The 22,285-nt window shown below is 44.2% G+C and overlaps 2 protein-coding genes across 2 annotated transcripts in view; one reads left to right on the top strand and one right to left on the bottom strand.

Annotated features, from left to right (window-relative positions):
* Positions 1-1,925: 1,925 nt before the first annotated feature.
* On the bottom strand, positions 1,926-11,900 carry FKBP14 (FKBP prolyl isomerase 14). Its single transcript, XM_077491367.1, has 4 exons — positions 11,641-11,900; positions 5,759-5,910; positions 4,216-4,343; positions 1,926-3,396 (listed from the first exon to the last, which is right to left on the bottom strand). Exons 1-4 carry the CDS (start codon positions 11,883-11,885, stop codon positions 3,238-3,240), a joined length of 684 nt encoding a protein of 227 aa, XP_077347493.1. The 5' UTR covers positions 11,886-11,900; the 3' UTR covers positions 1,926-3,237.
* A 123-nt stretch (positions 11,901-12,023) lies between these two features.
* The window catches only part of PLEKHA8 (pleckstrin homology domain containing A8), a 54,462-nt gene continuing 44,200 nt past the window's right edge, over positions 12,024-22,285 (top strand). The window contains exon 1 of the mRNA XM_077491366.1: positions 12,024-12,295. Coding sequence (XP_077347492.1) covers positions 12,208-12,295 — 88 coding nt within the window. The 5' untranslated portion in view covers positions 12,024-12,207. The remainder of the gene's footprint in view (positions 12,296-22,285) is intronic.

Here is a 22,285-nt window from a genome sequence, read left to right on the forward strand (position 1 = left end):
GAATTTTACTTTGAGTCAATATTATACAGTACAGGTGGCAACCCTCTCCCTAATAGAGGAGTTTTAGTAACAGGGCCTTAAGAGATTAGATTTCCTCTCTTGTTAAAGGGTTAACTTAAATTTTGGATTTCCCCTAATTTTCTCAGTTACAATGGTCATTAGTACAAATAAAAAAGGGGTGAACCTCACCAACTAACATAATCAGCAACAAAAACTTGGAGGTTCCAACCCCTTCTTGCTCTAGCCAAAAGTAAAAAAAAAAAAAAATTGATTCAACTAGAAATACCATACACTTTAACTTTATCTAAATGGATTAACCAAATTATATTTCTGCCTGTACAGATCAAAGTGTAATCAGACAGCTCTGGGCCTCCTGTGCTTCTGGCACCATGGCTTTATGGCCAACTCTGGCTATATTTTTGACTCAGATCATCCACAAGGCAACCTAGACAGGAACCTATAGCACACTAGAAGTTAAGGGGATCCTGCTGTTAAAGGAATATGTCTGCAGCTATCCACAATCACCATAGCTAATCACTGGCTAAGTGGACAGCCAAAGGTAGCTGCTCAAAGGTGGCAAAACCCAAATTTTCCTGCTGCCATATAAATGTAGCCTAATTATGGGCATATACAAATTAATAAAATTGCTGCCCTCCCAGCAGAGGCATGAAACCAGAGTACCCTGAGCCAGTGCCCCGCGATCTCCTTTTGCTCTGGTTGTAATTACCGATTCCCTGTAGCCACACAGACCTGAACATACATGATCTTAGGATTGGGACACCTGCCTTTCTACACACAAATTTTAATGGCGTCTTAGTAAGCAGGGTTCAGTATTGCGTTGGCCAACCCTTTGAAGTTACAAATCTTCTGGGAAGGCTGTCCACAAGGTTTAGTAGGGTATCTATGGGAAGATTTGACTATTCTTTTAAAGTGCATTTGTCAGGTATTAATGTGGACAAGAAGGCCTGGCTTGCTCCAATTCATCCCAAAGGCGTTCTATTGGGTTGAGGTCAGGACTCTGTGCAGGCCAATCAAGTTCCTCTATCCCAAACTCACTCATCTATGTCTTTATGGACCTGGTTTGTGCACTGGTATGTGGTCATATTGGAACAGGAAGGCGCCATCCCTAAACCATTTATACAAAGTTGAGGACATGAAATTGTCTTGGTATGCTGATGCCTTAAAGTGATTGTAAGGGTTCACTTGTTGGAGATATATCTATATCTCCCCATCATACTTGCCACCATTGTGCAGCTCGTTTTGCACAGAGTGGCCCAGTATGTCTTCTGGGGTCCCCCAGTGGCTCTTACGGCTCCTCCCCACATCAGATAAACCCCCCCCACGAGAAGCACTGGGGGTTGTATGATATTTTACATTACAAACACATGAGGTCAAAGTTAACCTGATAGAACACCATATTTTAAAACAAAGAGGTACTGCCCACAAACTTGATAAGCTGCAGGATCTTTGGATACAGACCCCAGGGCTAGCACCACTTGCCCTTGTGTCCTTCCAGTAAAGGACCCTACATAGTTTGTCTTTTGGCCACATTTTTCATCTGTCACAATACTAAGTATATCATTTTAATTGATGCAGAAGTGCATGGATGGGAGGTCAAGCCAATAACGACTTGTGTAATCCATATCTTTGATGTAATACACAGCTTTAGTATGCTACTGTGGTATGAATAAATGAGAGGGACTACCAAAGAAACATGATTTTTGAAGGGTTAGTTCACCTGTTCAATAAAAAATGTACATGTACAACCCATCAGGGTTTGCTTAGTCTTGAAGGATTCTACAGTGTCACAGGGGTATATGAAATGTGCCTTCAGAGAGGAAGCAGTCAGGGGTATTTGTGGTGGGTGAGCAGACTTTGTTTAGTCTGTATTTAGAGTAAGAAATTTCCCAGTTCCACAGTCCAAGTTGTTAAGGATTTATAACATTTTATTTTCACCATTAACATTTAAAAAGAATTACAACAATCATTCTACTCCAAGAGCTGATAAAATAAGACTTTAGCACCATATTGTGCATAGTTCCCTGCATATGAACTCAGATCCCCCCCCCCCCCCCTTTTAAATGTGCCCAATGTGGGCTATGTAACCAGCTATACATGCCAGACATCTTCACCAGTTACACAGTGAGCACTTGTGTAGATGGATGGTTTCCTGCATTAAAAAGCATGTCCAAAATGTAGGTCAGCAGATTACTACTATTAAAGTGGATCAATTCAAGGCTATGTGTAACCATGCTTAAACTTGCACCGACCCCCCCTTTCTAAAGCCCATTCCGAGGGCATTCTGGTCTGGGCACATGATTTCCTCAGCTTCAGGGGAGAAGAGATTGCTGACAATGTCTGAAATGCCTATACAGCAAAACCACCAATAGGCTTACTATGGGGCATCTGCTGTACCTCCACTTCCCTGAAGCTGCTGCTGGGAGCCAAATCATGTGACCACAGCACCCTTTCAGAATAGGCATTAGCATCCTTCCATCACAAGATGCACTAGGATTTGGGTGGGTTTAAGCTTAGGAATAGCCTTAAATGCCAATTTAAAGTACAACTAAACTTTTTCCTTTAAGCTTTGGATAAACTGGTGAGGGGTTAGACAATAAAAACCTGATAATTGTTCTGTTAGGGAGACAAAATGTGGCTGAACCACTGGTATTCATCACCTTTCTGGAAACGGTTTCAGTAGGATTGTATAAGGGCAAGTATAAAAAAGGATTTTGTTGACATTCTCTCATCATAAAAGCCTAATACAAATGCATTTTGGAGAGCCTTTGTATCAGTTTGAGATGCTTCTAAGAGCATTTAGAATTAATGGACAGGTGCATATGGACTACCTTCTAACCCGCTTCAAGCTCCTAGACTTGTATGGGAATGCAAAGCCAGATTTGAAGCCACCAAACCCGGTTGACACAGACCCTTAAGGTCAGAAGGTGGTCAACTGCATCTGTCAATTAATTCCTAATTATCTCAGGAGAATGTATGAAAACACTTTGCTAGAGGTCCCAGTGATAGACACAACCCGCTAAGTACTACAAGTGTCCCAGATAGTCTGTTTCACAGTAACCCATTTCTCAAAAACCGCAAAAAAAAAAAAAAAAAAAAAATAATAATCTGGTTACTGCTGGCCAACATAGTGGGAGACTGTACCTTCAGAAAATGTATTAGTAAAAAAAACTCAAAATGCTTAAACTTCTAGCACACGAACTTAGAAATGATCTGTGTTCATAGCTCATCATGAACATATGTGAATTCTCTGGCAGAAATAAAACCATCGCTGTCATCATCTTCTTTCTCAAATATGCTCTCAACTAAGACTTCATGTTGGGTTTCATTAATGGCACTGCCATGCCTCTCGAACTCCGCTTTCAGATAGGCCTTCACCTGGTGGATGCAATTGGAGGTAGAGAAAATTAAAATACATCTGTCCATGACACAAGCACCCCATAACCAAAAAGTGACCAGTAGCATCTATAGCTCACTTATAAAATTGGCTTAAATTTTACTATAGTCATTAGGGAGGGAAAATGGGAGCGAGACATCAGTAACCTTCAGAACTAGAATGAACAGGTTCTGGATCGTCATGACTCCATATCATTTAGTCTAAAGGCAAAAAACAGTAGTGTACTGTGGAGTGGCATCAGTACCCACAATCCAGATCTGTTACAGATCAAATTACTTAAAGTGGAATTAAACTTGAATTATTGAATGTGCCCCCAGGTGGGTTATGCCATAATGCGATTGCCAATATACAGTGCATACTAGCACATTCTGACAGATTTACCCATCAATGCTCTCAAGCACTGGTTCCCAGGACACACCACAGGACAGGAGGCAAACTTCCACTCAGATCATTACAGCAATCTAACCAGAAGAGGTAGCTGGTACCTGTCAAAACTGGGGGTGGTGAGTTGAGTACTTCTCACTTGGGCGACATTCCGCTTTGAATCCATTTTGACACAAGCCTAAATCTGGAAAGAGCAGCTACCCTAGCGTGTAGGCTTCATCCAATGTCAGTTCTAACCAAAAGCACTTTAAAGCCCACCTGTCAACTGACCAGTCTTACAAACAGGTGTACATTTTTGTGTAATAGCCCAAACACCTCATTTGTACAGCGTCAAGTACTGACAAGTGTGAATGAGCCCAGCAGTTGATTTGAGAAGTTATTTCAAATCCATTTGAGACAGTTAAGAATTCAGTTACCTCTTCTTTAGACAGCTTCCAGTCATCATTCAAATCCATTTCTTGAAACGACTCATGCGATCGTGGTCCATTTCGAATCTCAATAAGATGAAGATCAAAGATTAAAGTGCTCTCTGGTGGAATTTTTCCTATATTAAATAAAAACCCACATGCAATCAGCACAGATGAGTGAAGGTCAGATGGATACATTAGGATTATTTACAATGACAGATGGCTGCAAAGCTCCTGAAACTGCAAGAACAAGTGCTTAATGAATACTATAGGAGTAGATAAGTGGTAGCTGATTTATAGGGAATAGACTACAACCGAGTGTTGTGATCAGCTGATGAGGGAGGGAATAGATGACCTTATGCAAAGAAATCCTAATCTTGAGGGGTTGTTGTCCAATAATGCATAGCCAATCACAGACCATCTTGTGCTGTGATTCCCAATTGGCCACTATGGGTACTGCACTTACACACCCAGTAACCCAAATACTGGGGGGGGGGGGGGGGGTCAGTGTACAAAGCTTAGGTATTGCCATGCACAACAGGCTTTAAGAGTGTGCATTGCACTCTTCTCTAAAAATGAATGTCAATGTCATGTAACAGGCTTCTTGTCCAATTACTTAAGCCAGCCATAGACCATTCAAATCGAATGTGAACCATGTAGTGGCAGGCTGAAATTATCCAAACTGAGCGGTCAGCCATACTGTTCGATTTTACATGCGATTATTGCTAGTGGCTACAAGCAGACAGATCGATATATCGCCACTAGCAGTAATTACCATGTTTTCCCAGTGGGGAAAGCATGCTGAACAAAACAAGTTATGGGTCAGTTTGCAGTCCTCTGAAGACACAGCAGTCATATTATGGAAAGAAAAAGACACCCCACCACACACACTTTATAAAATCTAGGTCTAGGTCTATATCGTCACAGTGACAGCACACAATATTTTAAACACATTAAGCATGGACTAAAAAAAACCCCATGCATATTGTTCAAACCTTACCAGTTTTAGCAAGTGTAGCATTAAAGAAAGGGTGACAATCCACATGCATTATTTGCTGGGGGAGTGTGCCGCTGCTTTCCAAAGGACTATTCATGTAACACCAGAACACACTTTGGATTAAGTACAAGACAAAAAGAGGTTAGTGTTAATAATGCAACATTTATTAGCAGTGTTCTTTTGTAAGTACGAAAGAAAGTCTATCAACTACATGCACGGCAGGAAATTAGTGGTGCAACTTAAAAAAATAAGTGTAAAGTGACAAAACAGATCTTAAAATTCAGAAAATGAAGGAGATTGGTCAGAAGAGTGGGAAGGCAAGAGCATGCAAACCCTAAAGAATGGCATTTTCTAAAGTATTTGGCATTGTAGCCATTATCTGTCCTCCCAATTGCAGGACTGCATAGAATTTCAAGATTTATCCCTGGACAGTACCTGTATATCCCACTAATACAATGTTTTGGGCCTGTAGACAGAATAGAGTTAGGAGCCTAGAGGGGGGGAAAAAAAAAAAAAAAAGCCATAAGCGCCAAATAAAAATAAAAGTAAGGTTACCTTTTCCTTCCTTTCCATAGGCCAGTGAAGGAGGTACAACCAGCTTTCGTTTCTCCCCCACACACATATCTTTAAGGCCTTTATCCCATCCTTTGATAGCTTCTTTGATGCCAAGTGTAAACCATACAGGCTGGTTATTGTTATCTGCATAACTGAAGAAAATCAAATTGGTATTATAAAATGTCAAGGAAAAACAAAAGGATGAACAAAATTCCAAAACGCACACCTTAAACACTGAGTGCTGGTTCACACTGGTGCGATTTCTTATAAGAGTTGCACGGCAAGGGAAATAATGCAACTATGCAGTGCAATTTTGGAAAAGTTCCTCTGCTACTTTGGTGCGATCTGAGCAACATTTGGCCAAGTATGCTAGCCACATCCAAAGTTGCACTACATAATCTCACATTGTGGTTGCATGAACTGAGCAATAAGAAGATCTCTAAATATAATAAATTTTGTATTGTGATTTGAATGATAATATATAGCCATCTCCTGAACTCTGCTGGCAATGGCATAGCTACCAATTACACATACTTAGTGCCAGCAATCCACCGTCAGGAGCAAACCCAGAAGCACCGGCTTTAGAGACAAACTAGCATATAGAAATAGTCTAAGGATTTTGGACTGCCAGACTCTGGTGGAGAACGAGGAGAAGAGAGAAAAAATAATAAAAATAAAAGTTTGCATGATGCAGGATTCTGCAAAAACTACTACGCTTACACATGGCACAACTGCAACCAGCAAGAATATCCTCTCCACTGAATAAGGGAGGGACCATAAACACTGAAACGTGTTGGACATTTTAATAGGAGGACTCAATGGGAGCAAGCTTGACATTACTTGTGGCACTCTTCAACCTTCAGTCACTCATGGCACCTTTTAAAGGGCCTAACAGACTGGTCTATGAGTTGAGCCATCCTAACATTTTACAACAGCTTTTCATGCAGGGAGTCATCCAAGGAGATGTCATCTAGATCCAGGAGTCCATTACTGAAGGGGGGACCCCCCCCCCCCACTACATACATTGTTGCCTTAAATTGGTACCAAGCTGTATCTGAGCACCGCAAACTGAAAAACCATTAACCACTTCAGCCCCAGAGGATTTGTCTGCTCAATGACCAGGTTTTTTTTGCGATACGGCACTGCGTTGCGTTAACTGACAACTATGCGGTTGTGTGACGCTGTAGCGACGCGCGCCCCCCCCCCCCCCCACAAATAGAGCTTTTTGGTGGTATTTGATCCCCCCTGCAGTTTTAAATTTTTTGCGCTATAAACCATAAAAGCGGCAATTTTGAAATCAAAATATTTTGTACTTTTTGCTATAATGAATATCAAAGAAAATAAAACACATTTCCTCAGTGTAAGCCGATATGCATTCCTAGTTACCAAAAATATAAATTGCAATTAGCGTATATTGACTGGTTTGCACAAAAGTTCTAGCGTCTACAAAAATAGGGGATAGATTTATGGCATTTTTATCTTTTTTTTTTTTTAACTAGTAATGGCGGCGATCTGCGATTTTTATTATAACTGCAACGTTATGGCGGACACTAGACACATTTTTGTGACGATTGACAATTATACAGCGTCAGCAATCAGTGCTATAAAAATGCACCGATTACTGTAAAAAACACTGGCAGGAAGTGGTCAACACTGGGAAAGATCAAGGGGTTAACTGTTCCCTGACTGTTCTAACTGTGGTGGGGTGGGACCTACTATAGTAGATGACAGATCACGATTCCTAGCCATTAGGAACTCATGATCTGCATCTCCTCTCAGAACAGGGATTTGTGTTTTTACACACATCCCTGCTGCGCCGGTTCACACCGGCCTCCCGCTGTATTGTGACGGCAGTTCGGCAAGTGGCTAATTCGTTCTTAAAACTCAACGATCCATCCATAGTCTCCATGCTTTAAATTTGTTGAGAATAACACCTAGCATTTCTAGCTGCAGCCAAGGGCAGAGGATTTATGTAGCATTTACTTCCTGAAATCCATCTGCCCTTAGCCAAGGCATGCTCAGAGTAGGACGTGTAGCCAAGAAAGCCCGTCCACAAGAAGAAAAAAAAAAAAAAAAAAAAAAAAAAAAAAAAAAACACCCCAAACACGGTCCTCCAGGCCCATACCTCAGGAATGCACAACATAATATAATTCAAAAAAAAAAAAATTATATATACACATATATATATATATATAGCCCCCTGATTTGGGGATACTGGCTGTCATGGAAGGCTTCATAGAAAATGAGGATGGGGAGGGAACTACCGAGAGGCTTTGCAGCATGGAGAACAATGACCTTTTGGGCAAATAAGGGGCCATGAGGTTTGTCTTCTCCGAGATGAACTTTCGAAGAACAAGTGGAATCAACCTAATTGAGGGAAGAGCATACGCCAGGCTGAATACCCAAGGATTGGATAAGGCATCTATTCCCATTGCCTGAACCCTAGGGTTTAGGAAAAAATAACTTCTCTACCTTTTTGTTCTTTTGGGACACAAAGAGGTGCCAAAAGGGTACAGCTTTAAAAATTTTAAAGGAAGCCCCTCTGATCAACATACGAGACCCAGAGCTCTCCTAGGTTCTACAACGTGCACCCAGAGGAAGGAAAGACATACTGAGGTATGGGCCAGTGTCAGCAGGCTTTGGACTTGAAAACAGGTTTCTGAAATCATTCAGAATGAATGGACCAGTGCATCTGTAGTAATTTTTTTATTTTTTTGCTAGAAAACTTGTTTAACTTGTAAACAGAGTCTGAAAAACAGGCTCAGTCCTATTCTGGCACTTCTCTCCTACTTGTACAAATAATCTTTTTGCTAGAAAATTACTCAGAACCCCCAAACATTATGTTTTTTTTTTTTTTTTTTTTTTTTTTACAGACACCCTAGGGAATAAAATGGCGGTCATTGCAACTTTTTATCTTGTACGGTATTTGCGCCTCCGACAGTCAGATGACCGGTGACCATCGGAAATCTATTATCATAAGCCAATGGCCGATTCTCTCTGGGCCCTCAATGGCAGGGGAGAGCCTGGGGAAGCACCGGATGGTGGCCGGGACATCCCCTCCCATCACCTATAAGAACGATCAAACAGCGGAAGTGCCGCTATGATCATTATTGTGCACAGAATCACCGGAAAGAACGATATCTGAATGATGCCTGGAGCTGCAAGCATCATTCAGACATCCCCGCACAAAGTCAAGGACGTCATGTGACTGTGCGGTATTAGCCAACCTTCATCCAAAATAAAGACTTTTCACCTGCCTCCTCCCCCTGGCAAGAATAAAGTCTGTGCACCTCCCCTCCAGATCCTGCTGAGCTACAGGTCCTGCCAGAGATCTGTGGCACATCTACTCATGCATGAAGATGGAGCTGCTATGGAAGTCCCATTCCTCGACACGTCTTAGGCCTTAAGGTCATTATATCAGGGGTTGACAAATTTGCTTTGAATTTAGGAGCCAGTTTTTTTTTTTGTTTTTTTTTTTTAGAGTGGTATGGATTGTCAGCTCCCAGGGTAAGGCCACTCATTTTCACCCACTATCCCCAACTCACAATGGAGCACCCAGTCAATAACTCCATTGAAACGCTGTTACATCAGGGCTATGGGCTGACCAGAAAGAGTAAGGCTGGCAACAGATGGAACTGGGCGACACTGGCAGGCGGTGGCAGGTGGCCCTGGTTGGCGGTGGCCCTGGTTGGCGGTGGCCACACTGGCAGGTGGCATTGGTTGGCACCGATTGGTGGTGGCAGGTGGCACTAGCAGGTGGCACCGATTGGTGGTGGCAGGTGGCACTGATTGGTTTTACACGGAGCACTCTGTTACTGAAATGTAACAGAGGAGCTGTCAGAATTGAGCTTAATTTCGGAATGGGCAGTACCCAGCCGGGGTGTGAAACTGACAAGTAACAGAGGCAAATATGTCAGATTTGAGCTTGATGACGGGGTTGGCGGGAACCGGCCAGTGTGGGCGGGACTCAGCAGCTATCAAACACCAGCCAACGATTGAGCTGCTTAAGAAAAGGGGCGGGGCCACATACACGTAGCCCTGCCCATGTCAATAGATGCTCAAAAGCAATCCCACATAATTGCCCCCCCCCCCCCCCCCCCTGCGAAGCAGCTTCCTATGGGGGCACTCACAAAAGAGGAAGACCCAGGAGTGCCAACAGGGTACCCATAGACCAAAGGCAGAGGAGGAGAAAAAAAAAAACTGGCAGTGTGCCCAGGAGCAGCCCAGTTTTGGCAGAAAAAAATAAATAAAAATAAACCACACACACACACACACACACCTAAGCACCAGACATTTATCGCCTAAAACGTGTCCAAATCACATGTGATTTCTTGTAAGGAGAGGGAGAGTGGGCAGCACCTCTAGCAGCCATGATTTGCTATCATCGGGGAACCAGGACACCTATGTAGATTATTTTGCATGTGGCCAGATATGTACCGCTAGTTTAAAGGGGTTGTAAACCCTCGTTTTCTTCACCTTAGAGCTGTGCTATTTGGGCTAATATAAGAATCACAATTTTTTTGGCTTAGAATAAAGATCACAATTCTTGCGGTGTAACATCTTTTACATTATACAAAAAATAAAAATAAATAGGGCTAACTTTACTGTATAGGTTTTTTTGTTTTTTTTTTATTGCATTTGAAAGACCCCTGTGCAAATGCAGTGGGACATAAAATATTGCAACAACCACCATTTTATTCTATAGGGCCTCTGCTAAGTTAGATAATTTTTGTAATCAAATGTCAGAAAAGGTTTGGTCTTTAAATGATTAAGCTTCCTTCATTTACACACCAGAGTTCTTTCCTTTGATAAAAGAACAAAAAGATACTTTGTTTCTACTTATTCACATGCCGTGATTAAACGCGGCACGCTGCCCGGAATTCCCCCCCCCCCCCCCCCACAGCTGTGAGAACTCTCTGCACTTGTTAGAAAGAATCATGGCATGCTGTTTTGAAGATCGAGAAGGGAAAAAGATTGCATTTCTTAACGATTAATCGTGCAGCTTTACATTAAAGGTAAAAACTTCTGTCATTTACCGGCCCCCCAGCCCCCCCGTTTACTCACCTCAGGTGACGCGCTCTTCTCTTCCCCTCTGCCCGTTGTCTCGGCTCCTGATTGGATAGGATTGATAGCAGCCCCCCACTGCTATCAAAGCCAATGACATAGGCCGGCACGGAGTCCAGCATTCTACATCTATGGACGCAAATGCCAGACTCAAAAGCGCACGCACAAGGTAACCCCCCCCCCCCGGAAAGCAATTATCCTGGAGGGGGGGGTCATAAGGAGCTACCAGCACCACCATGGGACCCCAGAGCCACACTGCATGCCTGTTCAAAAAACACATGCAATTCTTTGTAGTGCAATTTGCACCCATTTGTTTTGTATTGACCTAAACTGTGCCAAAAGTACCAATACCCATGGAAATGCAACTTGGTATTGGCACCAATTTACAGGACATTCCACCCCCCATTTATGCCAAGATGCCACTGCATTTTGGCAAAAAAAAAAAAAAAAAAAGGCATCTAGGAGAGAGGAATGAGGCGTAAGAGGGGCTCATTCACAAAGACATGTGAGCATTTTTTGCACAGAAGGCGGGTACTTGCTGGCACCGCAATCAGAGGATCCGACATAAACCACACACCTAAATTCCTCACGTTTCGCCCCATACAACATTTAGATGTGTACAATTATTCTAGCGCTGGACGCCACTGTATTCAATTTCATAGGCTGATAAACGCAGCGCCCATTTGTTCGCAGACACAGCTTCACGTAACCTCCCTGATCCCTGTAGCGCTGCCTTCACATCCATACACTATATACATGTGTAGGCAGTACTGAATGTGAATGAGCCCCATCATCATGTATGGGGGTGGAGGACTCACGTTGAATGGAAGCGGGTCCCATTGCTCTCCAAGAAGCCCTCGAAGTGCACCAGCATCATGTCCCCATTCTTAGTCTTCCTCTTGCAGATATAAGGCTTCTCCACCACTGTGATCTGCACGTCAGGCTCGGGGATGAGAGCGCCCCCGGCACAGACCAGCAGAGCTGCAAACACCATCACCTCCATCATCAGCCTCCCTCCAGCAGACGTGGCACACACTCTACAACCACACAGCTCCAGGGCCATTTAACTTTGCAGCACCAGATCCTATAGGCTGGAGCAGTGGGCGTGAACGTCGCCCAAACGCTCTCTCTCACTGGTCAGTAGATAAACCACACCCCCTGGTTCTGGAATGCGGTTGGCTGAGCACGCACACCAGGAAGTAGGTTCCGGGCGTGGAGACTCCAGGTACAAGGCGTTTGTTCTCTGCTGATTGAAACGTAAAGGGGCGTTCCGTGACGTCACCAGCGTCGGCTGCCTACAGAGAGCGGCCGGTGGTTGCTATTCACGACGGAGATGCTGCCTGTCACTGTGTGTGTGTCCGTGTGATCGGCGGAGATCGGCACCGATGCCAGAGTCCGGGGCGTGCGGAGCTGAGCCTGACACTGCCAGCAGCATGGAGGGCATCCTATACAAGTGGACCAATTATCTGAGTGGTGAGTGCAGGCTGCCAGGGCAAGGCAGTGCCTGGGTGCAGGGTGGGGTTGTACAGAGCACACTAACTTTGTAGCAGGTCATAGATGATACCTGTACTTTTCACAACAATGGGGGAAGGATTTACTAAAACTGGGGCAGTGGTGACTAGCAACCAATCAGCTTCTAGCTTCAGCTTGTTCAGTTAAGCTTTGAAAATAATAGCTAGAAGCTGATTGGTTGTCATGCACATATGCTACAGTTTTAGGAAATACCCTTTTGCTTGTCTGTCCCTGATTGGCACATAATGCTGATCTACAAACCCGGATCCTCCACCACAGAAAAACATCTCCCTGCACCTCTGATGATACACACACCCTCCTGGCATTACATTGTCCTCCTCAATCTGCATCTAGATGGCATTCTCTTAACCACTTAAAGACCAAGCCTCTTTTTCAGACTCTGTGTTTACAAGTTAAAAACATTTTTTTTTCTAGAAAATTACTTAGAACCCCCAAACATTATACATTTTCTTTTCTAACACCCTAGAGAATAAAATGGCGGCCATTGCAATACTTTCTGTCACACCGTATTTGCGCAGCGGTCTTACAAGCGCACTTTTTTGAATTAAAAAATAAGACAACAGTAAAGTTAGCCCAATTTTTGTTTATATTGTGAAAGATAATGTTACGCCAAGTAAATCGATACCCAACATGTCATGCTTCAAAATTGCACCCACTCGTGGGATGGCGAGAAACTTTTACCCTTAAAAATCTCCATAGGCAACATTTAAAAAATTCTACTGGTTGCATGTTTTGCGTTACAGAGGCCGATCGCGGCGATACCTCACATGGTTGTTTTGAACACCGTTTTCATATGCGGGCGCTACTCACGTATGCGTTGCGAGCTCGGCGGGACGGGGCGCGTTTCAAAAAAACTGTTTTTTTCTTATTTATTTTACCTCTTCTTTTTTTTTTTTTTTTTACACTGTTTAAAAAAAAAAATTGTGTCACTTTTATTTTTATAACAAGGAATGTAAACATCCCTTGTAATAGAAAAAAAGCATGACAGGACCTCTTAAATATGAGATCTGGGGTCAAAAAGACCTCAGATCTCATATTTGGACTTGCATGTAAAAAAAAATTATAATATGTTGTCATTTTGAAAAATGACATAAAAAAAAGTGCCTTTAAGAAGTATGGGCGGAAGTGACGCTTTGACTTCGCTTCCGCCCTGCTATAGTATGGAGATGGGTCGGGACCATCTTCCCCTCACTCATCTTCATACCTAGCCACGACAAGGACGCGATCGCCTCGGCCGTTGCTGATGGCTCCGGTAAGCGGCGGAGGGCGCCAGATCGCGACGGGAGGGGGGCCCTCTCCCGCCACTGATAAAAGTGATCTTGCAGAGACCACTTTTATCTTGTAGCCGGCGGAACACTGGGATACCGGGGTTATGGCAAAAAAAAATGTAATTCCCCTGCTATATGGCCAGCTGGAGGGGTTTGATTTTAGTGTTTACGTACAAAGCTTCTCCAGTAATCCTTTTCTTCATTTGTGTTATTGGCTTGCTGCTTTTTCTAGTGTGCACAGAGCTTGGAGTTCCATTTCAGACATTCACTGCAAAGGAAGTTTGCAGTCTGTAAGGCAGACCCACTACTAAGGGGGCTGATCAAGTTGTCATGGTGAAGATGGACCCCCTGTTCTCCAGTCAGTATGAGCATCAGCAGAGATAATAGGAATTCCAGAATGAGCTTACAGCAGAACTGAAAAGAATTGCATGCGATATGAACAGCAATGCGTGGTGTGATTCCTGTCTGAATCGCATGTGGTTTCCTGCACTGCTCCTGTGTGAACCCAGGCTGAAGGAGCAGTGGGGGAAACTACATGCCATTCTTTGCAGTGTGATTTAAGCTCATTCATTTTGTATTACTGCAAATCGCACCACAAAGTATCGGTACTTGGTATCAGCGAGTATTTGACCAACAGTATTAGTACTCGTCCTCACCGAAAAAAATGGTAGTATTATGCCCCGTACACACGATAGGATTTTCCAACAACAAATGTTCGAATGTGAGCTTGTCGGAAAGTCCGACCGCGTGTATGCTCCATAGAACATTTGTTGTCAGAATTTCTGCCAACAAATGCTTGAGAGCAGATTCTCAAATTTTCCGACAACAAAACTTATTGTCGGAAATTTCCGAGCGTGTGTACACAAGTCTGACGCACAAAAGTCCACGCATGCTCGGAATCAAGTAGAAGTGACGCACTGGCTATTGAACTTCATTTTTCTCAGCTCATCGTACGTGTTGTACATCACCGCGTTCTTGAGGTTGGCAATTTCCAACAACATTTGTGTGACTGTGTGTATGTAAGGCAAGTTTGAGCCAACATCTTTCGGAAAAAAAATCCGCAGGTTTGTTGTCGGGAAAATCCTATTGTGTGAACGGGGCATAAGAGTCGGTTCACACTGAGGCAGCACGACTTGCAGCGCGACTGCCTCAGGCGACCTGGACACGACAGCAGCGGCGATTTGCAAAACGACTTCTCTATAGAAGTCAATGCAAGTGGCCCCCAAAGTCGTACAGGAACCTTTTTCTAAATTGGAGCGACTTGAGTCGCTCCAATTAGAACGGTTCCATTGTACAGAATAGGACACGACTTGTCAGGCAGCTAAGTCGTCTGACAAGTCGTCCCAGTGTGAACCGGCTCTTAGTGCATCCCTACCAAAAAGCCACACTGTCTTTTTTTCTGCATTTTGTCCATTCACAGAGCCTTGTATTTGGTGACCAGTTGGTTCTTAGACCTCATACACACTATTAGCCCTTGTACACACGGTCGAACATTCTGAGGGAAGATGTCCAATCAGACCGCGTTGTCGCATAATCTGACCGTGTGTGGGCTTCATCGGACTGTTTCCGTCAGGAATATACGATGGACAAAGTTTTAGAGCTGGGCTCTAAAACTTTCCGACAACATGATCCGATCAGACTTTGTCCGTTTGTGTGTAGAGAATTCCGATCGGACAAAGTGCCACGCATGCTCAGTTCAGATTCCTAGACCAAAGCTATTGGCTACTAGCCTGAACGTAGTCCCGTCGTATCAAAATAACGTCATCACGTTACGTACGATCTGATTTTCCTACAACTTTGTCCGACCGTGTGTATGCAACACAAGTTTTGGACAAAATCCGATGGATTTTGTTGTCGGAATGTCCGACCGTGTGTACAAGGGCTTTGATTTTCTGCAGATTTTTGTCTTCAGATTTACCAAAACCATATAATATGAGGTCAGACCTTAAGAGTTTTAATTTGTCTGCAATCAGGCAGGCCCTTGCACTACATGGTTTTGGTAAATCTGAAGACAAAAATCTGCAGAAAATCTAATAGTGTGTATGGGGTATTAGAATACAAGGAATCCTGTGAATAGAAGGGAGACAGAAAGCAAATAAACCACAGTACAGCTTCTGTGCCACAGTCCACAAGTATTGTGAGAGCTATAATATCCGGCCTGAATGAGTGTGTTAATATTAACCTGTTGGCACTGACCGCTCGCAAATATGCGTCCTCTCAGCGTGTTTATGTGCAAATGAGCATGCATATGTTACTCCTGCACGTATATGTAAACGTTGTTGCAAACATCAGAGTTAGGGCAATAATCCTAGCACCAGATCTCCTGTGCAACTCTAAACTGGTGACCTCTAAAGGCGTTTAAAGCATCACCTATGGAGAATTTTGAGCACTAGTTTTCCGCAATTCCACGGGTAGACACAATTTTAAAGCGGGACATATTCGGTATCTATCTACTCGGCGCATCATCTTTCATACCAAAAAAATTGGGCTAACTTTAGTGTTTTGTTTTTTGTTTTTTTTAAATTCATGAAAGTAATTTTTTTCCAAATAAGTTGCGTTTGAAAAACCGCTGTGCAAATATTGTGTGACATAAAAAATTGCAACACCCACCATTTTATTGTATGGGGGTTCTGCTAAAAAGAAAAAAAAATGTGTAATGTTTGGGGGTACTAAGTCATTTTCTAGCAAAAAAAAAGAAGTAGATTTTTACATGTAGGAGCGAAGTGTCAGAAATGGCCGGATGGGAAGTGGTTAATGCAGGCAGAAAATATCTGCAGACAATGTGGCGTGGATGATATTTTTAATTTTCATATACTATTATAACAACCGTACCCCACCCACCTCTCATGATTTCAGTAGTGGGTGGAATTACATCTCTGACCTTTTCTATGTGCTCATTGTTCACCTGTACACACAAGTTTTGGAAGAGCTAAACAAAGAGACTTTGCCCTGACATTGCAATTCCTACACCCCGCCCCACAGCATTCAGGCCCCTGACTTTTCAGATTTACACTTACAAACTTTTAAAAAAGTTTAGAAAACTCAAATAAAACGTATTTTCTCCCCACTGACTATTTATAGAAATACCGTATATACTCGAGTATAGGCCGACCCGAATATAAGCCGAGGCCCCCAATTTACCCCCAAAAAAACTGGCAAACTTATTGACTCGTGTATAAGCCGAGGGTGAGACATGCCTGTCCATCCCTGTGTGTGTGTCCGTCCATCCCTGTGTGTCCGTCCATCCCTGTGTGTCCGTCCATCCCTGTGTGTCCGTCCATCCCTGTGTGTCCGTCCATCCATCCCTGTGTGTGTGTGTGTCCATCCATCCATCCATCCCTGTGTGTGTGTGTCTCCATCCATCCATCCATCCATCCCTGTGTGTGTGTGTCTCCATCCATCCATCCATCCATCCCTGTGTGTGTGTGTCTCCATCCATCCATCCATCCCTGTGTGTGTCTCCATCCATCCGTGTGTGTGTGTGTGTGTATGTGTGTGTGTGTATGTGTGTGTGTGTATGTGTGTGTGTGTGTGTGTGTGTGTGTGTGTGTGTGTGTGTCCAGCCTACCTTTGTCCCGAGCCTCCTAATAACCAGCAATTTGTTTCATGGAGTTGGGCTTTAAAGGGACTACAGATCCCTATTTGGGATGATCCTACTTTCTTTATGGTGTTATGATGCCCTATAGGGTGAGCCATAGTGCCGGTGAAGAATAATGAATCTTTATGTACACAGGGTTATGGAAGGCATTCGAGGGCACAATAAACACATGTAATCAGGGATTGTTCTGGCCAGAATTATCTGCTGATAAGAGCAAGCAGCCGCATTCTGTAGGCATATGAATTATTAATGTTCCTCTGAAACTCTCTGGCTTGTTCTGAAAAGATCATTTCTTTGTGAGCAAAGGACTGAAAAACACACAGCACACAAGGAAGGGGGGATTTACCTTGCCTCCTTGCCTCCGTCCCGTGCCGTGTCGTGCCTTGCCTTGCCTTGCCCCCGTCCCGTCCCGTCCCGTGCCCTCTTCGTCGGCGGCCATTGTAAAATTCAAAAGCTGCGCCGCCGCCTTCGCCTGTGATAGGCGGAACACTGAATTTCCCAGCAGCCTGTGTTCCGCCTATCACAGACGTCGTATCATCCTCGTCCGTAGTACGAGGATGATACGATGTCCGTGATAGGCGGAACACAGGCTGCTGGGAAATTCAGTGTTCCGCCTATCACAGGCGAAGGTGGAGCCGGAGGCGCGGCTTTTGAATAGAATGGCCGCTGTCTGTCTGCTCGACACGCTGTTCGAGCGGGCAGACAGCGATGACTCGAGTATAAGCCGAGGGGGGCACTTTCAGCCTCAAAAAAGAGGCTGAAAATCTCGGCTTATACTCGAGTATATACGGTAAGTAGGCAGACAGGTTTTACCCAGGTGTGGGAGGGTTGGCCCAACTTTCATATTTTCTTTGGATCCTGTTATTAGAAATTGCTTGTCTATTAGGACAAGTCTAACAGGAACTGAAACTGAGCTGTCGAGTCTGACCGCTTGTTACTCTTAAGTGTTTATAAGGCCATCTATTGATGGCACTGGAAGGACTTTATACCTTTACAAGGTGCACTGTATGTATATGTGAGATCTCTTACACTGATCAGCCGCAACTTTATGACCACTGACAGGTAAAGTGAATAACATTAATTCTTTTGTTACAATGACATCGGAAAGTTGGTGGGAGATATCGGGCAACATTAAATATGTTGTATCTTAAATTGGTGTGTTGAAAGCCGGAAAAATGGGCATCACAGTTTTTTGCGTATGGGGCTCTGTAGCCGCAGACCGGTCAGGGTACGCATGCTGACACGTGTCCACAGCCGAATGCACCTACAATGGTCACGTCAGCATCAGAACTGGGCCACAGAGCAGTAGATGAAGGTGGCCTGATGAAACAAGTTTTTTCTTTTGCAACATGTGGATGGCCGGGTACATATGGGGAAGATAGAAAGTATAGGTCGGCAACTCGACAGCTTCTCCATAGAAAATATTTATTTGAGCATTACAGCAATAACATCATCCAAAAACTGACGCATTTCGGCCTTAGGCCTTTAAGCTTTTGATGAAGGCCTAAGGCCGAAACACGTCCGAATTTTTGTATGATATTGCTGTAATGCTCAATAAATATTTTCTATGGCAAAGCTGTCGAGTTGCCGGCCTGTACTTTCTATGGATCCTTTGTGAGCTTAGTTAGCCAGAGCACAGCCAAAGCACCGAATACTCTACACACCGACTATACTATATAGTGGTAGAGCTTGGGTGAGTTTTTCTCTTGCATACGGGGAAGAGATGATACCAAGATGAGAAGAAGCAAGCAATACACAGAGTGCCTTGAAGAGGCTTGCAGATTACGCATGCGTTTGCAAATGCATGCTAACTAAACTCCTGTCTTTAACGCCGACTGTTGGACAGGTTCATTCGGTTGGTCAGCAGACTGGTTGGTGAGTTGAGCTGGGAATGTTCTCTGGTTTTGTCTTCCGTTATGAGAAGAAGACAAGCTGATGAAGGCATTGCGGTGCTTTGGGCAATCTTCTGGGAACTCTTGGGTCCTGCCTTTCGTGTGACTATTACTTGATACGTACCACCCACCTAAACATTGTTGCTGACCGCAGTGTTCTCTGATGGCAGTAAAAAAGATGGTATCCGACACTCATTAGCCTTTGCAGTTCATTATAGATTCATGAGTCGGCAAGGGAATAAAGTTTCAGGAGTAAAAAACAATCCCGCAGCTCCTCCAACAGATCAGTGGGTGATCCAGCTAGTTGCATGCAAAGGAAACAGAGTAGCAGGGCACCAGGATTAAAAACTTGTAACACTTTATTTGTAGACTATAGTATCACTTTCAGACTGTAGTAGGTTCACCGTGCAGAGAGATCTGTCAACATGGCAAGATGGAACAAAAGGATCGCTATGATCAGTATGCCCAGGACTAGACACAAGACCCGCCAGATGATGGTGATATCAGCGGCGTCTGCAGCTTCTCTCTGTGCACGTCCACACAATACAACTCAGCGCGAGGTGCAAGAGGGGGTGGGTTTCCTTTGCATGTTCCCTGATGGCAGTGGCCTCTTTCAGCAGGATAATGCCCCCCTTGCCACACTGCAAAAATGGTTCAAGAATAGTTTAAAGAGCACAACAATGAGTTTGAGGTGCTGACTTGGCCTCCAAATTTTTCAGATCTCAATCTAATTTGAGCATTTCTAAAAAAACATCTGATCAATGGAGGCCCCACCTTGCATCATACAGGAATTAAAGTGGTTGTAAACCCTTACAAACCATTTTGACCTACAGGTAAGCCTAGATTAAGGCTTACCTGTAGGTCCAAGAAATATCTCCTAAACCTATACGGTTTAGGAGATATTTACAAAAAGACAGGCACCGCTGTCTACAGGCCCACTGAGCCGGCCGCAGATCACTGCGATATGCCGCTCGTGTCGGCTCCCATGCGCATGCGCGGGAGTGACGTCATCGTGGCTCCGGCGAATCACAGCACTGGAGCAGCAAGACCCGGAAGTCACTCCGGGATACATGGCAGTGGCGAAGATGAAGACGGAGGACCGCTTCGGGGGCTTCGTTCTCAGGTAAGTTATTCATAATGAGCTAGTATGCTATGCATACTAGCTCATTATGCCTTTGCCTTGCAGATTGCCTTTTTTTTTTTAATAGCCTTTACTTCCTCTTTAAGAGGGTGTTAAACTGGTGGCCCTCCAGCTGTCCCATTATGCCTCTCCCTGTGGGAGTCATGCTTGTATTTGTCAGCCTTGCAATGCCTCATGGGATTTGTAGTCCCACAACAGCTGGAGGGCCTCTAGTTTGACACCTGTGAGTCTTAAAGAATCTGCTGCTGACAGCTTGGTGCCAGATAGCACAGCATAGCTTCAGTGGTCTAGTGGAGTCCATGACTCAAAGGGTCAGGGCTGTTTTGACAGCAAAAGGAGGAACTACTTAACCGCTTTACAACCGCTCCAAAGCAGATTTACTGCTACAAGGTGGGCGCTCTGTGCAGAATCACGTGTACCTATATATCTATCTGTGATTTTACATAGCGGAAGTTGATCACCGGGTCCCACGGGCCCGATGTCTGCCGGGATCTGGCGATCATTCGGTACTCTGACAGAATGACAGTCTGCTTATGTAAACAAGACAGACTGTCAATATGTGAGTACAGAAGACATGGATCATGTGTTCCTGTGAAGCAGAAACACTGATCCATGTCTTCAAGTAGTAAAATCACCTCCCCCACACTTAATAAGTACTCCCTAGGCACACATTTAACCCTTTGATCACCCCTAATTTTAACCCCTTCCCTGCCAATGTCATTAGTACAGTGAAAAAAAAATATATCCCATAGTTTAAAAATAAAAAGTGCAGGGGTGAACAAATACCACCAAAAGAAAGCTCTATTTGTGGGGAAAAAGGACATGCATTTTATTTGGGTACAGTGTAGCACTTGTCGACGCAGTGCCAAATTGCAAAATAATGGCCTGGTTAGGAAGGGGGGTAAACCTTCCAAAGCTGAAGTAGTTAAAGTGATTGTAAAGCCTTATGGTTTTTCACCATTCTATGCATTAATCGGCTGTGCCCCAGACCCCCCACCCCCCCCCCCCCCCGGTCAGATCCAGCGACATGCACAAGCTCAGCGGCTTCAGCTGTTGTCACTCTCCTCATTGGACAGATTAATAGCAGCAGGAGCCATTGGCTCCCACTGCTGTCATTCAAAGTTGTGACACGGGAGTGGGGGGCAGGGCCAAGTCCCGCTGTCTGTGTCAATGGACTCAGTGTCAATGGCCTGCACTGGTGCCCCCATGAAAAGCCAATGAGGAGGGGCTTGAAGCGCTGATGGGGCACCCCAGAAGAAAAGAATCTGGTCTGCTCTGTGCAAAACCATTGCACAGGGCAGGTATATATGGGCATGTTTGTTATTTTTTTTTTAAAGTGAGTGTTTACAATCACTGTAATATTAGGTAGGTGGTCATAAAGTTAAGGCTGATCAGTGTATATAGAATATCTGAAACTCTAACCTGTTTGCTTTTCTACGGTTATAAAGATTAGAATGGATGTACTTTATTTGAACTTTAAGACATGGTCACATGGGGCTCAGTACAATGAAGGCTTAACAGACCATGCCCAGCCTTGCCAATCTATGCCCGTCATCATACACAGTGTGGGACTTTCCACCTGCAGAACCTGGGACAGTCACACAAATGTGTGTTTTTCTATTCTGGACTAAGCCTGTATATCTATAAACTGAAGCATTTTGGGAACCACATAAAGCATAAATTGACCCATGTAACCCTGTATTTGCTCTGAAAGTGGTTTTAAATCCTTACAACCAACTTTGACCTACAGGTAAGCCTAGATTAAGGCTTACCTGTAGGTCCAAGAAATATCTCCTAAACCTATACGGTTTAGGAGATATTTACCCGAAGACAGCCACTGCTGTCTACGGCGCATGCGCGAGCAGGCGCACTGGGGCAGGCTGCAGATCGCGGCGATATGCCGCGAGTGTCGGCTCCCATGCTCATGCGCGGGAGTGACGTCATCGTGGCTCCGGCGAATCACAGCACCGGAGCCGCGAGACCCGGAAGTCGCTCCGGGATCCATGGCAGCGGCGAAGAGGAAGACAGAGG

The sequence above is a fragment of the Lithobates pipiens genome, unplaced genomic scaffold, assembly GCF_037356315.1.
Source record: "Lithobates pipiens isolate NorthernLeopardFrog02 unplaced genomic scaffold, aLitPip1_a1.2 Scaffold_19, whole genome shotgun sequence".
Taxonomy (NCBI): domain Eukaryota; kingdom Metazoa; phylum Chordata; class Amphibia; order Anura; family Ranidae; genus Lithobates; species Lithobates pipiens.

Coding starts and splice junctions, on each gene's coding strand:
- FKBP14 (XM_077491367.1), bottom strand. CDS start 11,885: ATGGCCCTGGAGCTGTGTGGTTGTAGAGTGTGTGCCACGTCTGCTGGA. Junction 5,911..11,640: donor GGGACCCGCTTCCATTCAAC/GTGAGTCCTCCA, acceptor GATTTTCTTCAG/TTATGCAGATAACAATAACC. Junction 3,397..4,215: donor GGAAGCTGTCTAAAGAAGAG/GTAACTGAATTC, acceptor TGCATCCACCAG/GTGAAGGCCTATCTGAAAGC.